The sequence below is a fragment of the Salarias fasciatus genome, chromosome 11, assembly GCF_902148845.1.
Source record: "Salarias fasciatus chromosome 11, fSalaFa1.1, whole genome shotgun sequence".
NCBI lineage: Eukaryota > Metazoa > Chordata > Actinopteri > Blenniiformes > Blenniidae > Salarias > Salarias fasciatus.
Window position 1 is genome coordinate 12,266,388 of NC_043755.1, and position 21,188 is coordinate 12,287,575.

The 21,188-nt window shown below is 43.7% G+C and overlaps 1 protein-coding gene across 6 annotated transcripts in view; it reads left to right on the forward strand.

Moving 5' to 3' along the window:
* The window catches only part of triob (trio Rho guanine nucleotide exchange factor b), an 89,719-nt gene that overhangs the window by 56,105 nt on the left and 12,426 nt on the right, over nucleotides 1-21,188 (forward strand). For all 6 annotated transcript variants that reach the window (XM_030103248.1, XM_030103243.1, XM_030103244.1 and 3 more), the window contains 21 exons: nucleotides 1,199-1,297; nucleotides 1,404-1,496; nucleotides 1,580-1,729; nucleotides 1,859-1,973; nucleotides 2,158-2,273; nucleotides 3,581-3,703; nucleotides 4,051-4,245; nucleotides 4,689-4,804; nucleotides 5,602-5,668; nucleotides 5,805-5,914; nucleotides 6,042-6,111; nucleotides 6,324-6,413; nucleotides 6,531-6,623; nucleotides 6,778-6,889; nucleotides 7,151-7,341; nucleotides 7,420-7,521; nucleotides 8,458-8,597; nucleotides 8,778-8,877; nucleotides 12,638-12,890; nucleotides 20,290-20,576; nucleotides 20,661-20,831. In XM_030103248.1, the coding sequence (XP_029959108.1) occupies nucleotides 1,199-1,297; nucleotides 1,404-1,496; nucleotides 1,580-1,729; nucleotides 1,859-1,973; nucleotides 2,158-2,273; nucleotides 3,581-3,703; nucleotides 4,051-4,245; nucleotides 4,689-4,804; nucleotides 5,602-5,668; nucleotides 5,805-5,914; nucleotides 6,042-6,111; nucleotides 6,324-6,413; nucleotides 6,531-6,623; nucleotides 6,778-6,889; nucleotides 7,151-7,341; nucleotides 7,420-7,521; nucleotides 8,458-8,597; nucleotides 8,778-8,877; nucleotides 12,638-12,890; nucleotides 20,290-20,576; nucleotides 20,661-20,831 (2,793 nt within the window). The remainder of the gene's footprint in view (nucleotides 1-1,198; nucleotides 1,298-1,403; nucleotides 1,497-1,579; nucleotides 1,730-1,858; nucleotides 1,974-2,157; nucleotides 2,274-3,580; nucleotides 3,704-4,050; nucleotides 4,246-4,688; nucleotides 4,805-5,601; nucleotides 5,669-5,804; nucleotides 5,915-6,041; nucleotides 6,112-6,323; nucleotides 6,414-6,530; nucleotides 6,624-6,777; nucleotides 6,890-7,150; nucleotides 7,342-7,419; nucleotides 7,522-8,457; nucleotides 8,598-8,777; nucleotides 8,878-12,637; nucleotides 12,891-20,289; nucleotides 20,577-20,660; nucleotides 20,832-21,188) is intronic.

Genomic DNA, 21,188 nt, shown 5'->3' on the forward strand with positions numbered 1-21,188 from the left:
CTTGGGGCTTTAAGATGGATATTGCTTTCCTGTTCTTCATACATAACTTAATCCCTTTTTTTTCCTTTTCTTCTTTCATCCAGTTTACATTGATTCGACTATCAATGTTTCATTTCCCATTTTTCCTTACTTCTGCTTCCACTACTTTGTCACCTTCATCCCTCAAACCCTGAGCCTTTCTGGAACTGGTTTTTTGGTTAACGTCTGTCTGCGCCTCCTTTCGTTCGCATCACGAGTCGCACATGAAATGGAATCATGAATAACTGATATTTCTCCGTCTCTCTCTCTCTCTCTCCTCTGCTTACCTTTCTTCTTTTATTTCCGTCCCGTCTTTACCACTGATTATGCGGGGTGCGCTTCTTTGAACTCAGTCGAGACTGACTCATTTTAATGCAGGCCGACACCTGACCTATTTCTGCAAAGCGGCACGTTCACATAGAAATTCACAGTTAGTGGAAGGCTGTGTTTATGATCCCTGCTGACGTGAGACTGGAATGTAAAATGCACGTGCCAAACGGCTTGCCTTCCTCCTCACAGCGGGGGCGTCAGAGGTCAGGACAGGAAAGGAGATTGGACTGTTCTGTTAAATCAGGGTTCGAAGTGGACTCAGAATGCCACACAGATGAAGAAACTGATTTTATTGCCCAACAAAGTGGAAAAAAATACTGAAGTTCAAGGGAGTAACTGAGCATTATCCAAACAGAAGCACTGACTTCACTGAGGTGAAAGGCATCAGGGTGGGGAGCAACAATCAAACACAAGCCAAGGAGAGTGAAACGAGAGACAGAACGTGAACCCTGACATGTTCAGAACAGGTGCCGCAGACGTAAAACATTTTACCCACTAACATTATCCAAAAAATGAAAGGAAATCCTTTATTTTCCTTCTTCTGTCCCATACTGAAATCCAATACAAGGACCACAAAAACCACCATCCATTTTTGTCTTAGCCTTATCTCATTTCCTGTTCAGAACACTCACTCGCAGACATCCTTCATGATACAACTTTAATGACCTTCTGCTTTTATTTGTTTAGCCTTTACTGTGCCGGTCCTATGTCCTTCAATCCTTACTCAATTGCCCCGAGGGATCAACAATGAACAGATGTTGGATTTTAAAGTAACCCTTGCGATATAGAAATTCATAAAATGTCTTTGTTTTGTTTGTTTGTTTTTGTCTTGGACTAATCTCCGCTGTAGAAAACCCATCAGAGTGCACTGCAGGTTCAGCAGAAAGCAGAGGCCCTCCTCCAGGCTAACCACTACGACATGGATATGATCAGAGATTGTGCAGAAAAGGTATTTCTGACTTTCAACCTTTAAAATGAAACATACAAATCGAGTGTTAAAGTTAGTTTTGAACTAGTTTTTCCATCTAAACTGGTTTGTTTTGTGCGACTTGAAGGTGGCAGATCACTGGCAGCAGCTGATGCTGAAGATGGAAGACAGACTGAAGCTGGTTAATGCTTCTGTGGCCTTTTACAAAACCTCAGAGCAGGTACGTCCGTGCATGCATGTGGATCGTCACTGTCTTTTCATGACAGACGTTTGATAGATTGCTCGGTGCGATCTGTGTCTCAGGTGTGCAGCGTGCTGGAAAGTCTGGAGCAGGAGTATAAAAGAGAAGAAGACTGGTGTGGCGGTGCTGACAAACTGGGCCCCAACAGCGAGTCCGACCACGTGACCCCGATGATCAGCAAACATCTGGAGCAGAAAGAAGCTTTCCTTAAAGTAAGAAAAACACATTTGTTTCCTATTAGAAAAACAAATATTCAGGAGGTTCTGCTCAAACTTGTAATCCTTATTTGGATCCCTGTTGGCTCTTTTTGTAATGTTGGTCTTTTCTCTGCACACTTACAGGCCTGTACACTAGCCAGGCGTAATGCTGATGTTTTCCTCAAGTACCTGCACAGAAACAGTGTCAACATGCCGGGCATGCTGTCCCACATCAAGGCTCCTGAGACTCAGGTTAAAAGTAAGTAAACAACTCAATAATGCACTACTGCTTGGATTATACTCAGTTTCTTACTGTAGATGTAAAATTACATGTTTAATCCAAAATTATCTTAAATATTTGGTTGTCAGCTAAATATTAATAAAAGGCCAATGTACTGCAATTGAATTTCTTCTTCTTCTTTTCTTTTTTTTTTTCTTACTAGATATTTTGAATGAGCTGCTGCAGAGAGAGAACAGAGTTCTCCACTTCTGGACTATGAGGAAACGAAGGCTGGACCAGTGCCAGCAATATGTAGTGTTTGAACGCAGTGCCAAACAGGTGTGTGTGTGTGTGTGTGTGTGTGTGTGTGTGTGTGTGTGTGTGTGTGTGTGTGTGTGTGTGTGTGTGTGTGTGTGTGTGTGTATGTGTGTCTGTCTGTCTTATTGTGATCAGTGATAGAGGATCTTTCATTTGCTGTGGAAGTGCTCTTGCATGTGGATTTTTCCTCCTTTGCACACAGCTGTAGCTTCCACCTTAAGTCTGAATAAAACACAGACAGAGTCTGTCCATAATGATAGATTTCAAATATACTGGAAGTGTTACAGCCAAATGGCATTTGCAACAAAAAGAGAGAAAAAAAAAACAGTCTTCAGGATGGCTATCATTATGTGGCCTAGTAAATTTAAAGACTGCATTTACTACAAAGCATTTCCAAAAATATGTCTTCAACCACTCATTTTATTCCTGCAGGCAGCACAGAACATGTCAGCCTCTGGGGTTTTGTTTGGAAAGCTCTTCTGTGTTTTTCAAAGAACAAGAGCCCTGAGCTCAGACTATCGGTCAAGTCATGAGGAACTGAACAGTTTTCTGACAGACATTCGTCAGACACATTTTTATGTCGAGATCCGGGAATCTTTTGGGAAGAGTTTGGTTAGTTTGCCCAGAACTCCTAAAGCTCCACACACTGAGCTAACATCTGGAATGTTTTATTAAAATCTGGCTTGCAACCCCCCCCCCACCAAACACCTCCTTTTTTTTCTTACCAAAAAAGCCTAAACTGATCTAGAATCTGTGGCAGTCAATTTGCATCTTCGGTGCTTTAATCAGTTTGAAAATGGGTGTTTGGCTCCATCTTGTGGTGCGCCTTGAGTCCACTCAGGGTCATCACTGAGCCAGTAAAATCCGGTGATGTCATGCATGTTTATAGGACATTTCAGGGAAATTCAGATTATATTTCCACAGTAAAATGCTTTTTGGCCTCAGAGTTTGGCTGTGCTGGTTCTGCCACTGTCGGCCTGCCTGGTCTCACCTGCAGGTCCACATATGAAGTAAACAGACAGGAAAAACAACACAAACCAAGAAAGATTTAAAAAAAGTAAAGTGTTAATCCATCATTTCTGCATGGCAAACAGAAGATCAACGTAATGAGATGTAGTAGTATTTTCTCATCAGTTAAGTTGATTTAATTTTCCTCAACCTAAATTTCTTAAAGTTTCTCAGTATGAGTATTGGGAACCATTTAACTTTTGTTTAATTGTATCTCTCGATGTTTGGTTAGTTAATAGAGGCTGTGTCCAGTATTATGTCTAAACTCCCTGCAGTGTGTGTTTAGTCATTTCTGATTGGTTGTTTCTGTGCTTCTCCAGGCCCTGGAGTGGATCCACGACACTGGGGAGTTTTACCTATCCACGCACACGTCCACTGGATCCAGCATTCACCACACGCAGGAGCTACTGAAAGAGCACGAAGACTTTCAGATCACAGCAAAGGTGTTTATGTGTGTTTTTTTTTTGTGTGTGTAAAGTGAGAGTATAAGGTTACGGGGAAAAGAGTGTGTTTGTGTGTGCGTGTGTTCATGCGTGCCGTGCTTGATGTGTGGAGGTTATGTTTGTTCTGTCCTGCGCCGTGAGGCCCGTTCTCAGGGCGGCGTATTGTCCCGGCTCCTCTTTGCTGTGTCACTGTTATTGTGTTAGAGAACGAGCCATTGTGTCGGCGGAGCAGCACTGATTCCTGACGCTCTCGTTCTCTCTCACCTGCCTCACCTCCGCCGGCGCTGCCTCCCCGCGGCCACCTCTGTCCTCTCTCTGCCCTCCTCTCTAAATGTCTCTATTCACAGCAAACCAAAGAGCGGGTAAAGCTGTTGATCCAGCTGGCGGATGGGTTTTGTGACAAGGGCCACGCCCATGCCCTGGAGATAAAGAAATGGGTGTCCTCGGTGGACAAGCGCTACAGGGACTTCTCTCTCCGCATGGACAAATACCGAACCTGCCTGGAAACAGCGCTCGGCATTTCTTCTGACTCGAACAAGGCTGTGAGTGATCGCTGATGATGTTTTTTTACACACAGACTTTACCTGTCAAGCTGTATTTATATGTAAATCTCTGAAGTTAATGCTTTGTTATTAGGCTATCAAAACAATATGCAAATATACACACATTCCATTAAGGTTAGAAAAAGAGGTATATTGTTGTCTATTATATAAATACATACTATGATTTCCAGCTTTTCGAAACTCAGCAAAGGCTTTATTTATTCTGTAGTCAGACGCAGGCTTCCCCTGGATGGTTTCAGTTGTTTGTACCAGGTGGCTGAATAGATGCAGGAGTCAAATCTCACCTTTTGTTCTGTTTAAACTGCGTGTCTCCTGCCGCTGCGCGCAAACAAATGCGTCACAGAACACTGCGTTGACTGCTGAATGGCCACTGTGCCCGTTTCATGCTGCATAACAGCCTCCGTCTCCTGTTTTTTTTTCAGAGTAAAGAGCTACAACTGGATATCATCCCAGCCAGTGCTCCAGGGTCAGAGGTCAAGCTAAGGGATGCCGCACACGAACTCAATGAGGAGAAAAGGAAATCGGCACGACGGAAAGAGTAAGAAGAGCAAGCACCCGATGCCCGATCTCCTCATTACTTTGACTTTTAGTGTATTTTAACAAAATACTACTTTTCAAAAAACTACTTTTCAATCCATTTAAAATGTATGTATATGGCTGCAGCCAGCTTCATACTGTTAACGCTAACCATTACTGGGGTTAGCGTTGACGTCGACTTCAATTACCCAGAAAACATGAGGGCATCAAATTGAGCAACATAATCTTCAAATCCAATGAGGTGTGTAAATAAATGGTGATGAGGCTCATGTGGCGTGACGACACAGAGGATCGGTTCGTCTTCTGAGCACTTAACACAAAGTTTGGACGAATCCTGACACTGTGTAGAATATCTGCAGTAAGAACTTGGTTCACAGCACATATGTTCAAAACTCATCAGTGAATCCACCCACACGAAGGCAGCTGTGTTTGTTAATTATAATCGAGTTGCTGCAGAATGTGATTTTATGTTAAATTATGATTTACACATATTTTGTTTAGATGTCTTATTAAAATTGTGTTTTTAATAGAAATGAAGACCCTTTTTCTGTCATGAACTAATATGATGGTATTTCATCAAAATAACTGGTTTGTTATACGTACAGTTTATATCAATTGTCAAAATATGTCAATTATTTGTAGATTGTAGTCTACATTAAATTAGACACACAAAAAAAAAACATTTGATTTCTAAAAGTCTTCTTTTCTCATGCTTTTTTGTTGAATTTTTCCAGCAGTAATGCCCAGTTAGGCCTCGGTTAATCTTTCTCTCACACCTCTATGTATCCGTCACTTCAGGTTTATTATGGCTGAGCTGATCCAAACAGAAAAAGCCTACGTCAGAGACCTGCGGGAGTGTATGGATGTAAGTATTGTAGAACACTCACGTACAGTAATTCATAAACCTTAAAAATGTCTCCATCTAAATCCAAACTACGTGGCTGTTGATATGTTTGGATGCTTGGAGAGTTTGAATCCGTCGTCCTCTGGCGTTTGTGCAGACCTACCTGTGGGAAATGACCAGCGGCGTGGAGGAGATTCCTCCTGGCATCGTCAACAAAGAGCACATCATCTTTGGGAACATGCAGGACCTCTACGAGTTCCACCACAAGTCAGTGCTGCAGAGACGAGTGATGTTCTGCACCCAGAACCATCAGCTTAGAAGATTTCAGTGTCAAATTAAGGAGTGAAGAGGCTTCCTTAACTGTCGCCCTGTCGATCTTTCTATCTCTGCGCAGTATCTTCCTGAAGGAGTTGGAGAAATATGAGCAGCTTCCAGAGGATGTTGGCCATTGTTTTGTAACCTGGGTAGGACATTTCACTTCATATTTCACATTGTTTACGTATGATTCCCAGTTGTTTTGTTGTCTTCAATATTTCGCTTGTAAGATGTGATCTAGATTGTATTCCACAGTGTGAGCGGCCTGTGTGATGTTACGCATTTTTTGTAACGTTATCTTGGAGCATCAAAGCCTCTTCATGTCTTGTTATGATATACTGTTATTATTTAACCCTCCAAGGCTGACAAGTTCCAGATGTATGTGAACTACTGTAAGAACAAGCCTGACTCAACCCAGCTCATCCTGGAACATGCGGGCCCCTACTTTGATGTAAGTCGTGCGTTATGTAGGAGTTTTTTGTTGTTTTTTTTTTTTGTTTTTTTTTACATCCCCCCAGTGTGAATCCATATTTCAAAATCTGTGTCTTCTCTTTGTTTTGATGTACAGGAAATCCAGCAAAGGCATCGTCTTGCCAACTCCATCTCCTCTTACCTGATCAAACCAGTTCAGAGAATCACAAAATACCAGCTGCTTCTCAAGGTCCAGCATGCATTTCACCTACTGAGCTATAAATATGTGGTGCAACAAGAACAGCTATGAGCACAGACTTTGTGGTTAGTTGCTCATATAATGTTCCGATCACATGTGCTGAAGTGTTACAGTGTTTGTGTTTTTGTGTGTGTTTCCATTGCAGGAGTTGTTGACATGTTGCGAGGAGGGCAAAGGAGAGATCAAGGATGGTCTTGAAGTGATGCTCAGCGTCCCCAAGAAGGCCAACGATGCCATGCATCTCTCTATGCTGGAAGGTGGGTGTAAACACACATGCATACACACACACACACACACACACCGCACATGCTCTTTGTCTGAGGTCGCCAGTGTTAAAATTCCACTTAGCTGTTTTTGAATGAATTTATGTCGCTCACTTTTTAAAAGCCTCGCAGCACAAATTACTCAGCCGTGAGTCACAGAGGACTTGAATCAACTTGCCTCCCACCAACATATGTGTATACTCCGTACTAATGTGCAAACAATCCTCTTCTCCCCCCCCCCGTCACCCCCCTCAGGGTTTGATGGGAACATCGACTCCCAGGGAGAGTTGATCCTTCAGGATTCCTTCCAGGTGTGGGATCCAAAGACTCTGATTCGAAAAGGCCGCGACCGACACCTCTTCCTCTTCGAGATGTCCCTCGTCTTCAGCAAAGAAGTGAAAGACTCCAACGGACGGAGCAAATACCTCTACAAGAGCAAGCTGTTTGTAAGGAATCTGCTATATTTCTTGACATCTCGTGTGTATCGTTAACATTTGCTGAAATGCTGTTGTTTTTGCCATTAGACATCCGAGCTTGGCGTGACCGAGCACGTGGAGGGAGATCCTTGTAAGTTTGCCCTCTGGGTTGGCAGGACCCCAACCTCAGACAACAAGATTGTCCTGAAGGTACGTAGGTCTTAACGGTTCATTCGAAACCTATATTCAGTGCGTATATAGCTCGATTCAATCATTTCTATCACGTGGAGCATTTACGTGCTTCATGAGAAGCTTTCGCTGTCCTTCTGGCGCCGCGTCAAACAGATCCCATATGATTCCTCTCTTGCAGCAGAGGTCAAGGTGTTCGCACGTCGAGAAGAGTCACTCCATGTGTCCGCCCCCACCAAATCCTACACAGTTCCCTTTGTTCAGCCAAGAAAAGTTCAGTCCCTGTAGGGGAGCGGAGTGTTGATTTCTGCTACTTATTCATGCATCACACAGAAACATTAGCACAGCAGTTGATGGGTCATAATCCAAACTCACAGGCAACTTGGTAGTTCTCACACAGTGAGTCAGAAGCAATGTCTTATGCATTGTGTGTGTGTGTGCGCGCGCGCATGCCTGCCGGTGTGAGTCCGAGTGTGAGTTTGAGTGTGTGTTTGTTTTTGAGGCTGACGGAGAGGAAGAGTCCATGTGTTACGATATGGGCATGTGTGCTTTACAGCTATCGGTCTTATTACATAATTTCTTGTGATTATAATAAACAGTTTCTTATATAACGCCGCTCCTCTGCAGCCTCAGAGCTGGTTGCTAAGTGAAAGAGGAAACCAAGTCTCAGGGAGGGATAGTTATGAGCTGAACAGATTGTCCACACATTTGCTCGGTGACGCAAAAATAAGAAAGCACAGTAAATATCCGGCGCAGAGTGAAGTTTAGGACACAACACTGTCATCATTTAATGTTTAATGGATTTTCAGGCGTGTGGGTGGAAAGCAGTCCTGCAGGGATCAGATGGATCAAGTTACTGATCCCGTTGATCCTTCTGTAATTACCTAAATGCACAGTTTGCTAATTAAAGCCGGTCGATACTCATTTACCTAAACATTGCGATCTGCTTTGTTTCAGGCGTCAAGCCTTGAGAACAAGCAGGACTGGATCAAACACATTCGGGAGGTGATCCAGGAGCGAACGGTCCACCTGCGAGGAGCTCTGAAGGAGCCCATCCACATCCCGAAAGCAACCACCACCAAACACAAAGGCAGACGGTAACTAAAAGAGGCTTTTAACTGGAAATTTAACATTGTTGTAAATACAGCGCAACACTTTGGCATTAAAGCGAAAAGGGAAAAAAAAAACAAAAAACAAAGGTGAATTTGGAGAGGCAATGCAATGTTTGTTTGTTTGGTATTAATGGAATAGCTGTGATTATTTGTTTCTGGCTGTAGGGATGGAGAGGAGCTGGACAGCCAGGGAGACGCCAGCAGCCAGCCGGATACCATCTCCATCGCCTCTCGCACATCCCAGAACACACTGGACAGTGATAAGGTAGGCACATAGTGTCCAGGAATTCTCTATTCTCTTTCACTTTTATTTGATTTCAAACTTCCGCTTATTAAGCAGTGCCATGATCCTATCACACAGTCACATGATCACCTGCAGCTGTTTGGAAGCAGGCCGTCGGACAGTGTTAATGTGCATGCTTCATGTGCGATCCTGGATTCAACACTGTGTGTATCCCAAAAACTAACACTACACTGAATCCGAGCCTGCCCTATTTGACATGTATTCCAAAGTTAAGATGTGATTCAAGATAAGATAAGGTGTGGAGATGGGTCATATATAGGGTTAGAAATGCATTTGATCCTACAAGTAGTGCTGTAGGAGTGTGTGTATGTGTGTATGAGTGTGATAGCAGAGAGAATCTCGGCTCACGAGTGAGGGATGGGCAATCAGTTATGGTTATATCTGGTTATAGCACCACAGAAGGCTAGTCCTCCTACGCTCAGTATGATCAGCCTCATAGCTAACGCACACACATGCGGATTTAAAAAAAAAAAAAAAAAAATCCTTTGGAGCTTTTATGTCACACTAATAATAAACTGGAGCAGGAGACTCTTACATGAGGTCATTACTTTCACACTTGGATTGGACTTTACCCAGCTCAGCCTCGTGTGCTATTAACAGAAAATTAAGAACTTGCATGCTGACTGTTGCTATTTATTTTAGGCGAAGCAGAATTTTACTTTTAACGGCGAGGAGATTGAGAGCATCTGTGCTCTGAAAGCCATCGCATTCAGAAGTGAATGAATTCATTAGAGCATTAATTAAGACATTGTTAATTCAGTTTGGGGATCGACCCACACGCATAAACATTCTAAACACACTGCAACACATCAAATACAAATTAGCATCTCATTCTCACTTTTTTGAAAGCGTCCCTCTGTCCCGCTCTCTTTGGGAGGACTCTATGAGACATTTCATTCAAGGGGCAGTGACAGTGGCGTGTTTGTGTCGCTGCGCGTGTGTACGTGTGTTCGGGGTCCTGCGTGCGTCCCTGCTTTAGTGACTGACTTGTGTGTCAGCGGCTTCAGCCTCCCACGCTCTCCTCACAGAGGATGCTCGTCTGTATGCCAGACAGGAGCGCACAGTTTTAGGTCCTCACGGCAATCGATCTTACACTTTGCCTCAAAATTCAAGCAACTCTATTCGTTTTTTTTTTTTTGTTTGTTTGTTTGTTTTTTCCCGCTCTTGTTGTGTTACCTGCACGATCACGTGAAAGTCACTGACAAACAGTGGAAACATTTTGTGGGACATAAAGAGGAGAGATGGATTAATTTACTCCGCTCCAGGGAAGAGACGTGAAAGAGGGAATCATTTCAGCTTCGGTAGTCTGATTGTGAGGACCTGCAGATGAGGGCTGTTGGCTGAAACGGTGGACAAGCAGCTGCTTTTCTCCGGGCTCTGAAGGACTTTTATGGATGGAGGCTTTTAATCACTTTTCCAAAACAAACACCATTTAAAGATATGAACAATTTTTGCTCTTTTTTCAACAAGTTACGCTTGCATATTGAGCATCTGCAGTTGTGATTTAAGGCCACTACAGAAGAAATTAGACAGATCTTTGTAGTTTTCTCGCTGTTTGAACTTTGTCGCAATGAGGGAGTGGAAGGCGATGGAGAGGCTGGAGGAGAGGAGCTCCCGTCCCGTCTCTCAGCTTCTCAGCTCTTTGGCTTTGCCTCACTATCAAAGGGTATGTTTGCAGAGAACAGGCTTCGCCTTGCCTCGATGATTAATGAATTGTATTGTCTGACATGGAGAAAAGAACACGCAATTTGAGACGCTTTCCTGTGTTGTATAACCAGGGAGCGGATGAGCCATCACAGCAGCTGCAAACATTGGAAAGCAAGGAATGTGTGAATGTTTTATTGCTTCAAAATATGTCACTGTTTTTAATTGTATGACTAATGTTTTCATGGTTTTTACACCTTGGATTGCTGGTAAATTAATATATTTATGATAAATAATCACCACATTATTTCAGTAAATTAATACTTATTAACACAGCCTGGCAAGTTTGTAGCTCCTAATGACTTTGAATGCAAGAATGATGTCTAAATTTGTGCAGAGAGAAAAGAAGCTGCATATGAGTGGACAATTGCAGCATTAAGTTGCTTTTAATATGATCAATAATGTCTATTAACTTGAAGCAAATCAGGTAAAACTAATGCTGTGCAGGCTCCTGTGTTTGTAGCAGAACAGGAATGAGTGCACAGTGACACCTTTAGTCCCATGTTAGATTGAAAATCAACCTTTTGGAAAAGGCTGTGCAAAACATAACAAAAAAGAGTAATTCCATGTCGTTTCATCTCTGGTCAGTATTGCATTTCTTTTCAAAAACACAAACGTTGGATCAGAGCGGCGTTGTGAGAATGGCGTTCTATTCAGATGTGCTGGAATGAGTCACCAGTCACCGGTGAATGTACACGTCTGCTTTATAGTGCCCATAGTGTCGTCAGAGGAGGCTGTGTGGGAATATCTGCCGTTTGTTCTTTGTTACAGTCAGTTAGTCATGCTAAAGAAAATGCTGACAGCCGCATCATGCTTGATGTTAGCAGTGTGTTAGTGCCAGGTTCATCAGATCAAGACTATGTGATCCAAGTTGAATGAAAATAACCTTTTAGCAGTATGTCTTCCCCAGTATTTTTCTTTTTTATCTTAAGTGCCTTTAAAGTTTATCTTCCATCCTGACCAGACATTGAGAGAAATAAATATCCCAATTGTTTGAAATCAATTACATCATCACAAGGAATATTATTCAAAAATAGTTAGAAAATAATGAAATATTCCATCCATCTGTCTTATATACTGCTTTATTCAACCTCTGCATGCAGGGAGCCAGAGCTGCACCCAGGTTATTATGGGTAAAGGCACAGGGTACATCCTGGATAGGGCAAACACACAGACGGACAGTCATCCACCATCACACCCACATCTACAGGCAGAGCCACCAGGAAACTCCAAACAGATGTTTTTAGACTGTGGCAAGAAACCAGAAGACCCAGCAAAAATTCACACATGTGCATAAAGGCCCCAAGCTCACACTTCAATTCAATTCAATTTTCTTTATATAGTGCCAAATACAGCACAGTCATCTCAAGGCATTTTACAGAGGGAAAAAAAAGAAGAAGAATTCCATATGAGTGAGCATTTTTCCATGGTGGAAAATAAAAACTCCCTTTTAACAATAAGAAACTTTTTCAGAAGCAGGCTCAGAGGTGGTGGCTTTCTGCTGCTCCGGTTGGGATGGAGAAAGAGAGAAAACAATAGAACAGAGAGACAACAAAACATGACAGATCGTCATAACAAAGTGGGTTGTGCCGCCAGGGGAAGTGGATTGTGGGGAATGACATAAACCCTGGTTTGGGTAGAGGGTGACACGAGGAAAAAGTCAGGAATTCATTTTTTTTTACTGTAAAGCGAAAGTACTAACCACCACCGCCGTTTCTCAGTCCACCTCAGGAATTTAACTTCATGCTCCTGAAGTTCGAACCGTTGCTGGGTGAATACGGTTTAAGAAACGACGGCACACACTGACAGTTAACAAGAGATGGGCAAACAAACGGTTTCCTAGAATAATAATAAATAAAAAAGAGGTCTAACTATCAATTTCCAGTAACAGTATCTACAGTGTGATCTGTGCCTGGCTGTCACTGCTGACTGCCGCTCAACACCTACTAATGACTGGAGCTCAGCCCGCTGGGAAAAAGAGAACCTTCCTGTAACACCTGTCATGTTTGTGTTCCAGCTCTCCGGCGGCTGTGAACTGACGGTGGTGATCCACGACTTCGTGGCCAGCAACGGCGGCAGTAACGGCGAGCTGACGGTCCGCCGGGGCCAGACCGTGGAGGTCCTGGAGCGACTCCACGACAAGCCGGACTGGTGCCTGGTCCGCACGACGGACCGCTCGCCGGCCCAGGAGGGCATCGTGCCCTGCTCCATGCTCTGCATCGCCCATTCCAGGTCCTCCATGGAGATGGAGGGACTCTTCAATCACAAAGGTAAGAACAGACGACTTGCTCACAGTTGAAGCCGCGATTTCCTTGCGAACCCTCAACGGCGAGCGCTTCCACTGTAACCCTCATGGACTGTTACGGGGGTTTTGTAAAGGTGTGCCGCTGGAGGATATGGTATCAGAATGTGCTTCTGTTGCTACACCCAAAGGATCTTATTATGTGGAGTAAACAGTACGGCTCCCGAGGTTTGTGTGCTTTTTAACGCCGCGCCAGCTCCGGCTGCAGACAGTGAAATATTGCTGAATCATGTCCTGCCGCAGAGTCGACCAATTACAGTGGAATTCCCCCAAGTGAAATAAAAAGACCCGAAAATGTTGGGGGCAGCACGGCGGTTAGACTCACAACAATAAGATTTGGTTTTCCTCTGGCGCTGTTAACTTGCTTTATGATGTTTTCATGTACTCTCCTTAGTTGCTTTTTTATTCTCCACCGTCCAGAGTCACAGTTTAGATTTAATTAAGCCTGAAGATTTTTGTCGCCTCGGAGAGACTGTTAACCTCACAAGACAGCACTGAGTGTGTGACTGTCCCACATATTAAAGCCCATGAGGCTGTATTCAGCACCAGATATCACACAAAACATGGCTCAGTGTTTTCGAGGTATGTAGTGACGCTGTGTGATTCTTTTTGAAATGAACCTCCCTCTTTGGTTGAACTGTTAGTTTGTTGCTCAGACCATCACTGACAATAAGTAGAAAGTTTAATAAACTCTTTCTGGACTATTCTTTTTCAGAAATTTGATGGATCACTTGATGATATCATTTATTTATATCTGCTATCTCTCTGTGTGGCTTGATACACAACAAAGAAAGCCTGGGATAATGTTGTTTTCACGGTGATCCCACACACCGTGTTGTTTCAGGTTTCTTCCTTAATCCTAGATGGATATTGTGACTGTTTTCCTTGAGAATGATATGGAATCAGGGTTTGAGAATTCAGCCGTAAGCAAAGAGTGAAAACCACTAAGAGATTTGCATTAAAGGAGAAGACTTTCTGTGACATGTAGTTGGTTCGAGTTGTGAGCCGCTGTCATGCCTTGACAGAAGTTTTTTTTTTTGCTTTCCTCTTTTAAATCTGGAAGAGTGGGTGAGAGTTCTCCTGCCTGTTTCTATGGTGATATAGCATACAAATATTTTTTGCTTGGCAGCCTCTTTGTGCTCAGTTTGAGAAAGGTCTGCGTTTGTGTTTAAAATTACAGGATGCGCCGAGTGCCACACAAGAACTACCCTTTCCGACAGTAACTGAATGATTTACTAGGGAAGCACAAACAGTGCGCTTTCCCCCGGCTGTGCTGTTTTACACGTTTGTCTCCACTTTTTTGACATTTCTCGTCTCTCTGTTCCTCACAAATGCTTCTGTTCCTGTGTGTGCATGTTTTTTTTTTTTTTCTTCATTGCTGCACCTGACTAGCCAGCCTGTGTCTGTGGGTTTGTGTGGCCAGAGTGATGAAAAGAAGCCTTTCACTGCAGGGGTTGCTCTAGTCAGAGGGGAAGAAAAAAAAAAGGGTGATGCTGAGGAGGTGGAGGACAAGGATGGCCAACAATGTCTTTTCTATTTTGACCGACCGTGGAGGCTACTTTGTCTGAATTTGTAGAAGGGTGACAGTGGAGGGGATTAAGGCCTTGTCCAGAAAATCTCCATTTATCCCCCCCCCCAACTGTGTTAGACTGCCAGAAATAATTGACTGCTAAGGGTTAACGTCTGTGTCTGGAATCGAGTGGAAATGTTCGCATACTGAAGGATAACCCTCCTAGAGTCCCTGTGCTTGGCAGCTGTTTCCTGCTCTGATTATAGGATGTATTGGTGTGAAATAACAGCCATTTTTATCGACGGTATGTGTTTTCTGATTCCAGTCCTACTGCTGGACAAACCTACACATTCCTGTTAAATCAGGCGGAGAGCGCCTTGATCTTCATACTAATCGCACTTTCGGCTGAATTACTGGAATTTAGCTGTTTACTAAACATGCAGCTCGGCTCTCAGTGGCTCTCGGAATTATACAAAATACAAAAGCGCTGCCTTAATGACAGTGTAATTGATAAAAAGGACTCTGTGAGGAGCAGAGAGTAAGTGAGGGCCAATTTATGTGCATCTGTGAGCCTTCCCTGACAGGAAGAAGAGTGTTTAGAGCTCAGGAAGACACACACACACGCACACGCACAAGCCAAACACACACTGCCGCTCATACAGAGAAAGCTTTGTGCACTCAGCCGGCAAAGTTGCTTTTGGCTGCTCAGTGCACATAAGGACATTGTCTAATGAAGATGAGCTAGGTGCAGCATTCACAAAACATCTCCATCGAGGGGGTTCGACGAGGCATGTGAAATGCGTGTGTGTATGTGTGTGTGTGTGTGATTACATCCACGGCCAAAAACCTAATATGAAACAGATTTCTTCCCACTTAGCGTTTTGCTCTTCACTCCTGTTGAATTTCATAACCACGTCTATATTTGTAAGCACACCGCGCGGCGTGCACGCAGCCGAATGCCTGTAAGATATGCGCCCTCCGCCCGCCTACGTGAGCCGAGCGGGCGCCTCTACAAAGAGCAATACGGTAGATGTGCTGCATGTTTCTAGACGTCCCCTTGGAAGAGGAGAAGCACTGTGGAGGTTTGCCCAATATCCTCACAGCAGCCCACTCACGAGGGAGGGAGGGAGGGAGGGAGGGAGGAGAGGAGATACAAAGGAAAGAGAGAGAAAACATCCTACTCTCTAATGCTGCATTTGAGTTTTTCTTTCTGCTTCTCACACATGCCCTCCATGGAATTTCAGCGACGCAGTGACTGCAGTGCTGTTTCTGTTTGTTCCTCTTTTTATACTACAAGTCGTTTTGCAAGCAATCCGACGTTCTACTGACGATCTGAAGGACTGATGTCATTTCTGCGAAGATGCTCTGAGGGTTTATTTTAAGTTCCAGGAATCAGAAGATTGTTTGGGTGTTTGTTTTTTTTACCAGCATGGCTCGTGGAATTGAATCCTTAGTGTCTTTAAACCCTTTTTGCTCCATGGACTCGGCTCAGGGGGAACACTCTGACAACTGCAAGTTCTGGCTGCTGGATCTGGGTAGGTGCTCACCTGAGCAGCGACACTGTACGTAGGCCTTGTTGAAATCGCAGTGTAATGATCCCGTTCAAGATGTAAATAATTCGTGACACAGGTTTTTGTTGAACTACGCTTCGTTTTTGCAATTACAGTCTGCGTCTCTTCCATCTGTAATTGTTTTATGCACTGGTTTAATTTGTTAACTGCAGTTTATGTGGGAGCATCACGACATCGAAAGTCATTTAGTGATTGCACCGTTATGTGATGAGATATTAAATCTACTGAAATCACATTGACAAGATTATGTCTTTGTGCTTATCCCTGTGCCGGGTCAGGCGGGAGGTACGCAGATGTGCCGGTGGGGGGGGGGGTTATTGTAGACCCCGGGGTGAGAAGAGATTATTAAGGTCAGATTGAGTAGAATAGGGGTCTGAATAGGGCTGTGCTTTAGGGTTAAGGTTGTAAATTCTTTTCAGTTTTGTGTTTGACTCTTCTTTTCTCTTTGAAGTATGATTAAACCTCGAGAATAATCAAAGAGTTAGACGTACTGAGTCTAAATCTTTAAATTGTCTAACTCCTATCACATGTCCACGCCCCACCTATCAGTGGTCACTGGTGACAAGCCCCTTGGCCCAAAAAACCACCCTCAGCTTTTCCCACTTGTTGCGTTTGCACCTCTAAAGTCAGACTTGCGGGTTTGTCTGTGTGCTCGTGAGCTCAGATTAGACCACATGAGAGATTCTCCCCTGGTGACACCTCTGGAATCCCAGGCATGCTCCGGTGGAGCTGCACAGACTTCCAGGACCACTGCAGTCGTACGAAGGAAGCCCCTCCCCAGAACACAGCCGCCGCTGCCTCCTATTCCGAGACTCACTAAGTTGTAAATCTAGCAGTGTTGTTCACGGCGGAGCGAACAGGCAGCGACTGAATTATGACGCGGCGTCGGAAGCTTGGAGATGAATCAACAGACGTCTGAAGAGAACATCTGTCGGGTTTTGGGTTGTTTTGTCTTCACAGGGTCTGAGCCCATACAGTCAAACTGATACCAGGGTTTTATTTGGTGGTCTCATAAATGTTTGGTGTGCATATTATTCCGACTGTTTGTGTATGTTTGAGGAGAGGCTTTTAAATGTCTGCACCTTCTTGTGTGCAAGAGAGAAGCTACACAACAGCAACACTGCAAGAAATTGAACTCATGATCATCAACAGAATTATGTTTTAATCATCCCGCTGATGATTAAACCAAAATCACACTTTTGTTGCATAATCCCTTCTCGAGATGTCACATTGCTAATCGAATTAGGGCAATAATTCTTTGAAAAGCAGATCAGAGCATTCTCTGATCTGCCTATTGGTTGATTGGAGGACAGAGATGGATGGATGGATGAAGGGGGACAGCAGGAAAGTGTGACGCATGTCAGAGAATAGTGGCATTATTAGTCAACGTAGGACCTTGAGACAATATTTATTTATCAAAAAACAGTGCAGATGACTGAAATCATGATCATGTGACATTCGAGCCAAAGCTCAGTCTCCAGTTCCATGGCAGGCCACGGCCAGCCACATTCAACAGCACACACACACACACACATCGTTTTGAATGGAGAACCAATGCAAATGTCAGACTAGCAACATAGAAAAAACTTCTGACAATAAAGATTCTTCCCTTGCGTGACTTTTTGGTGTCCTTCATGTGATTCCCATGAGTAACAAGCCCTGACCAGCTGCTGTCGAGGTGTTTCCACAATGAGAGGCTCCCTGTAGGCAGAAAGGACAAAGATCGTGACCTCCTGTGTGTGTGTGTGTCTCTAAAGTTATTTTCCTCTGAAGAGGAATGTGTCAAGGCTGCTGACCCCATGTTTCATCCATTCACGCCCTTGTTAACACGACCCCCTCAATCTAATCAGGACATGTAGATGCCTCTGAAGGGGCTTGACACCGAAGTGCGAACACTCAAAATCAAAATATAAGAGAGAGAGAGAAAAAACTCTTTTACATGTTTGCTGATGAGTTATTTATTTATTTATCCAACCATTTGAGACCTGAGATAACATGATGCTCTACATGATTTCATCTTTTCTCACAAATTAGCAGCTCCGGACAGACATGTTTGCTGCTGCTTGTTTAAATGGGTTGATAACGGTAAACCACAAGCAGAGGTCAATGCTCTCCAGATTAATTTACTAATGGGGTTGATGTATGCCCTGTGACGTACCGGAGACCTGTTCAGGGTGTAGCATGACTTTGTCTCATGGATGGATGGATGGATGGATGAAGTAGACATGTGGTACACATATCCTGATTTTTATTTTTTCCTATTTTCAACACACAGACACACACACAAAGGATTACATTACAGGTCAGCATTTATCTAAATCCTTGGCCTTCGTTAAGCATTATGGATAAAATGTAAATGTTCACGGAAACATGTAGAACTCATAAAACACACAAACAAGAGATTTGTTGGTCTTCAGAGACCAACAAATGTAAAGTTCTCTCAGTCATTAGAATTAGGGCCTCAAATAGGATCCCTGAATGCAGTAAGACTGAAACATTCCTGAGCAGAAGCGTAACCAACAGTTGTGACTCTGGTTTTCATTTAGTTCTGCAGGGGAGATGTTGGGAGTGGGGATAGCACACAGCTTACATGCTATCCGTTCTCGGAGTGCAGTTAAATGTAACATCTGGACCAACAAATCGGATTTTCCCCCCATTAAGTTGCCCCCCAGCAAACCTTTTGCAACTGCCGTTATTAAATGTGTTCTTTGGGTGCAGACAGAGCTTTTATTGTGCAGAAGAAGAAACTTTTCCCATCTAAATAATAATTTTAAAAGAAAAGTGTAAGTAAAGCACATGTTCGTGTTATTGTTACAGGATCACAGAAAATGTTTGGACTTTCCCCTCTGAAGCTTTACTCAGTTTGAGTTTTTTTGGGAGTCTGAGGCAATGCAGCTTTTACTGTCATTGTAGTTCTAGATGTGAGAGATCCTTAATATTAGAGCAGCTTATGTTGTTTTTATCCCTTATAGATATCTCAAACCCGCAATCCATAAGAACCATTCATTGAAGTTATGCGATTTAATCATGAGCAGCAGCGTCTAACCACAGTAACTAATGTAAATCAAAGAATTCTTATTGATTTCTTGTACATTTTGCTGCCAATTTAAACACGCCTTTGTGGAAATAGCTCAAAGCAGAGTGGTGATGGAAGAGATTACTGAAAAGATGCATTTCCATTATGTGAGTTGCTTGTCCTCAGTGATAACTCTCTCAGCTGAAAGTGTATTTTGTGTTTGCATTATTTGAAGGTAAGCAATATTCTCCTCTATTGTGTGCGAAGCTCTGTCGTATCTTTCAGTCGTGGTTTACTTGCTCTCACATTGTCACAAGGATGAATGATTCTTTAGAATGAGGTTGCTGCAGTTTGTTAAACTATGCGCTCCTGATGTGACTCCACGATGTGCGATTTTGTGGATTTTGAAAGATGTCGGCCTGTGACCGTTATCTTTTATCCTGGCCGAAAAGGTTATAAACTTATGAGAATTCTAAACCCATCTGTAGGAACCCTTTGTCAGAGGTGAAAGGTTTTGCCCAAGAGACGACATGTTTTGTACGAGTGTGAAAGCTCAGCACAGACTCCAGCCTCCTCGCAGAGACCACCCAGCCAGATAGCTTGCTGAGCCACACGGGCTTTGTTTCCTCTGCAGCAGCATCTTCTGTGAACACTGACGGTATGAATGAAGAGGTGTTGATAAAAAATGGAAGTGAAGGAGTGACTGAGCAGACAGGTGAGACAGACGGGTGAATGCCTGGTTGAAGTATTCGCACGGCGCCTCGAGCATCCTTCTTTATTTTCCTGCCACTTTATTTCTGATCGAAGAAAAAGCTTTCCACCTACAGAGTCCCCGAGGAGCCTTCATCACTGTGAGGAGGAGGCCGGCCTGCCTACTGCATACAACACACAGAGAGCCTGAACAAACACACAAACAAACACTAATCCTCATCTTATAATGACTCCTTTTTCATTTTCCTCTGCATGTTTGTGTTGTTGCTTCTGCAAAGACACTGAATATGTTATATTTGACAGTTGCCGATGTCATTTAATGCAGGAAGGCATATTTTTTTCATTTATGATGAATCTGTGATATTTTTTAACGACTTTTTGACTTAAATGACAAATGACTCCCAACACTTTATTCCTTATATTTTGGAGCATTAATGACCTTTCGGTATTTGAAGAGTTCAAACATTGTTTTGGTTTTTTGCAAAGACAACAGAAACATCTATTTTGGGATTTTTTAAATTGACGTCTTGTTCCTCTTTCCTCTTGTCCCGACATTCAGATACGTTGTCCGTGTCCAGTAATGACGCCCTGCAGCCGGGCTCCAGTCAGACGCTGGGCCCTCACAGCTCACCGGGTCCCAAACGTCCCGGGAACACTCTGAGGAAGTGGCTGACGAGCCCCGTGCGGCGACTCAGCTCCGGCAAGGCCGACGGCCACGTCAAGAAGCTCGCCAACAAGCACAAGAAGAACCGCGACGGCACGAGGAAGAACATGGACTCCATCCCTGGCTCGCAGAAGGACTCTGACGACAGCGCCGCCACGCCGCAGGATGAGACGCTGGAGGAGGTACGAGTCTCTGTGGCTCACCTTGACCCTGTGAAATTGTATTTTGTTGTCGTTTTTAAGGCCCTGTTTCGTCTTTCTCTCCAGCGCATGCGTAACGAGGGACTGAGCAGCGGCACCCTGTCCAAGTCGTCCTCCTCAGGCATGCAGAGCTGCGGCGAAGAGGAAGGCGAGGAAGGGGCGGACGCCGTCCCTCTGCCTCCCCCTATGGCCATCCAGCAGCACAGCCTGCTGCAGCCCGACTCGCAAGACGACAAGGTGGGTTACATGGCGATCCGCAGATATGCAGACAAATATAGCGCGTAATTACACACGGTCAAAGACGACAATGTGCAAAAATGTGCAAATATGCACAATGCAAGACCACAGATAAAAAAAGCTTTGTGAATTTTAAGCCTTAAGACAATAACAGGAATAGATTTATTCTGTTTTTGTACCTTAGTTTAAAAAAGATACACATTGTTTTGCTTGATTGGCCAAAGATTGCTGCACAAGGACAGACATTATGTGTGTTATTTGAGACACAGTTACTCTGCACTGGATTGGAAACTTTCCCAAGCTGCCTTTCAGCTTAGAGTTGGCTGGAATATCACTTGACCATATCAAGATAAAGTG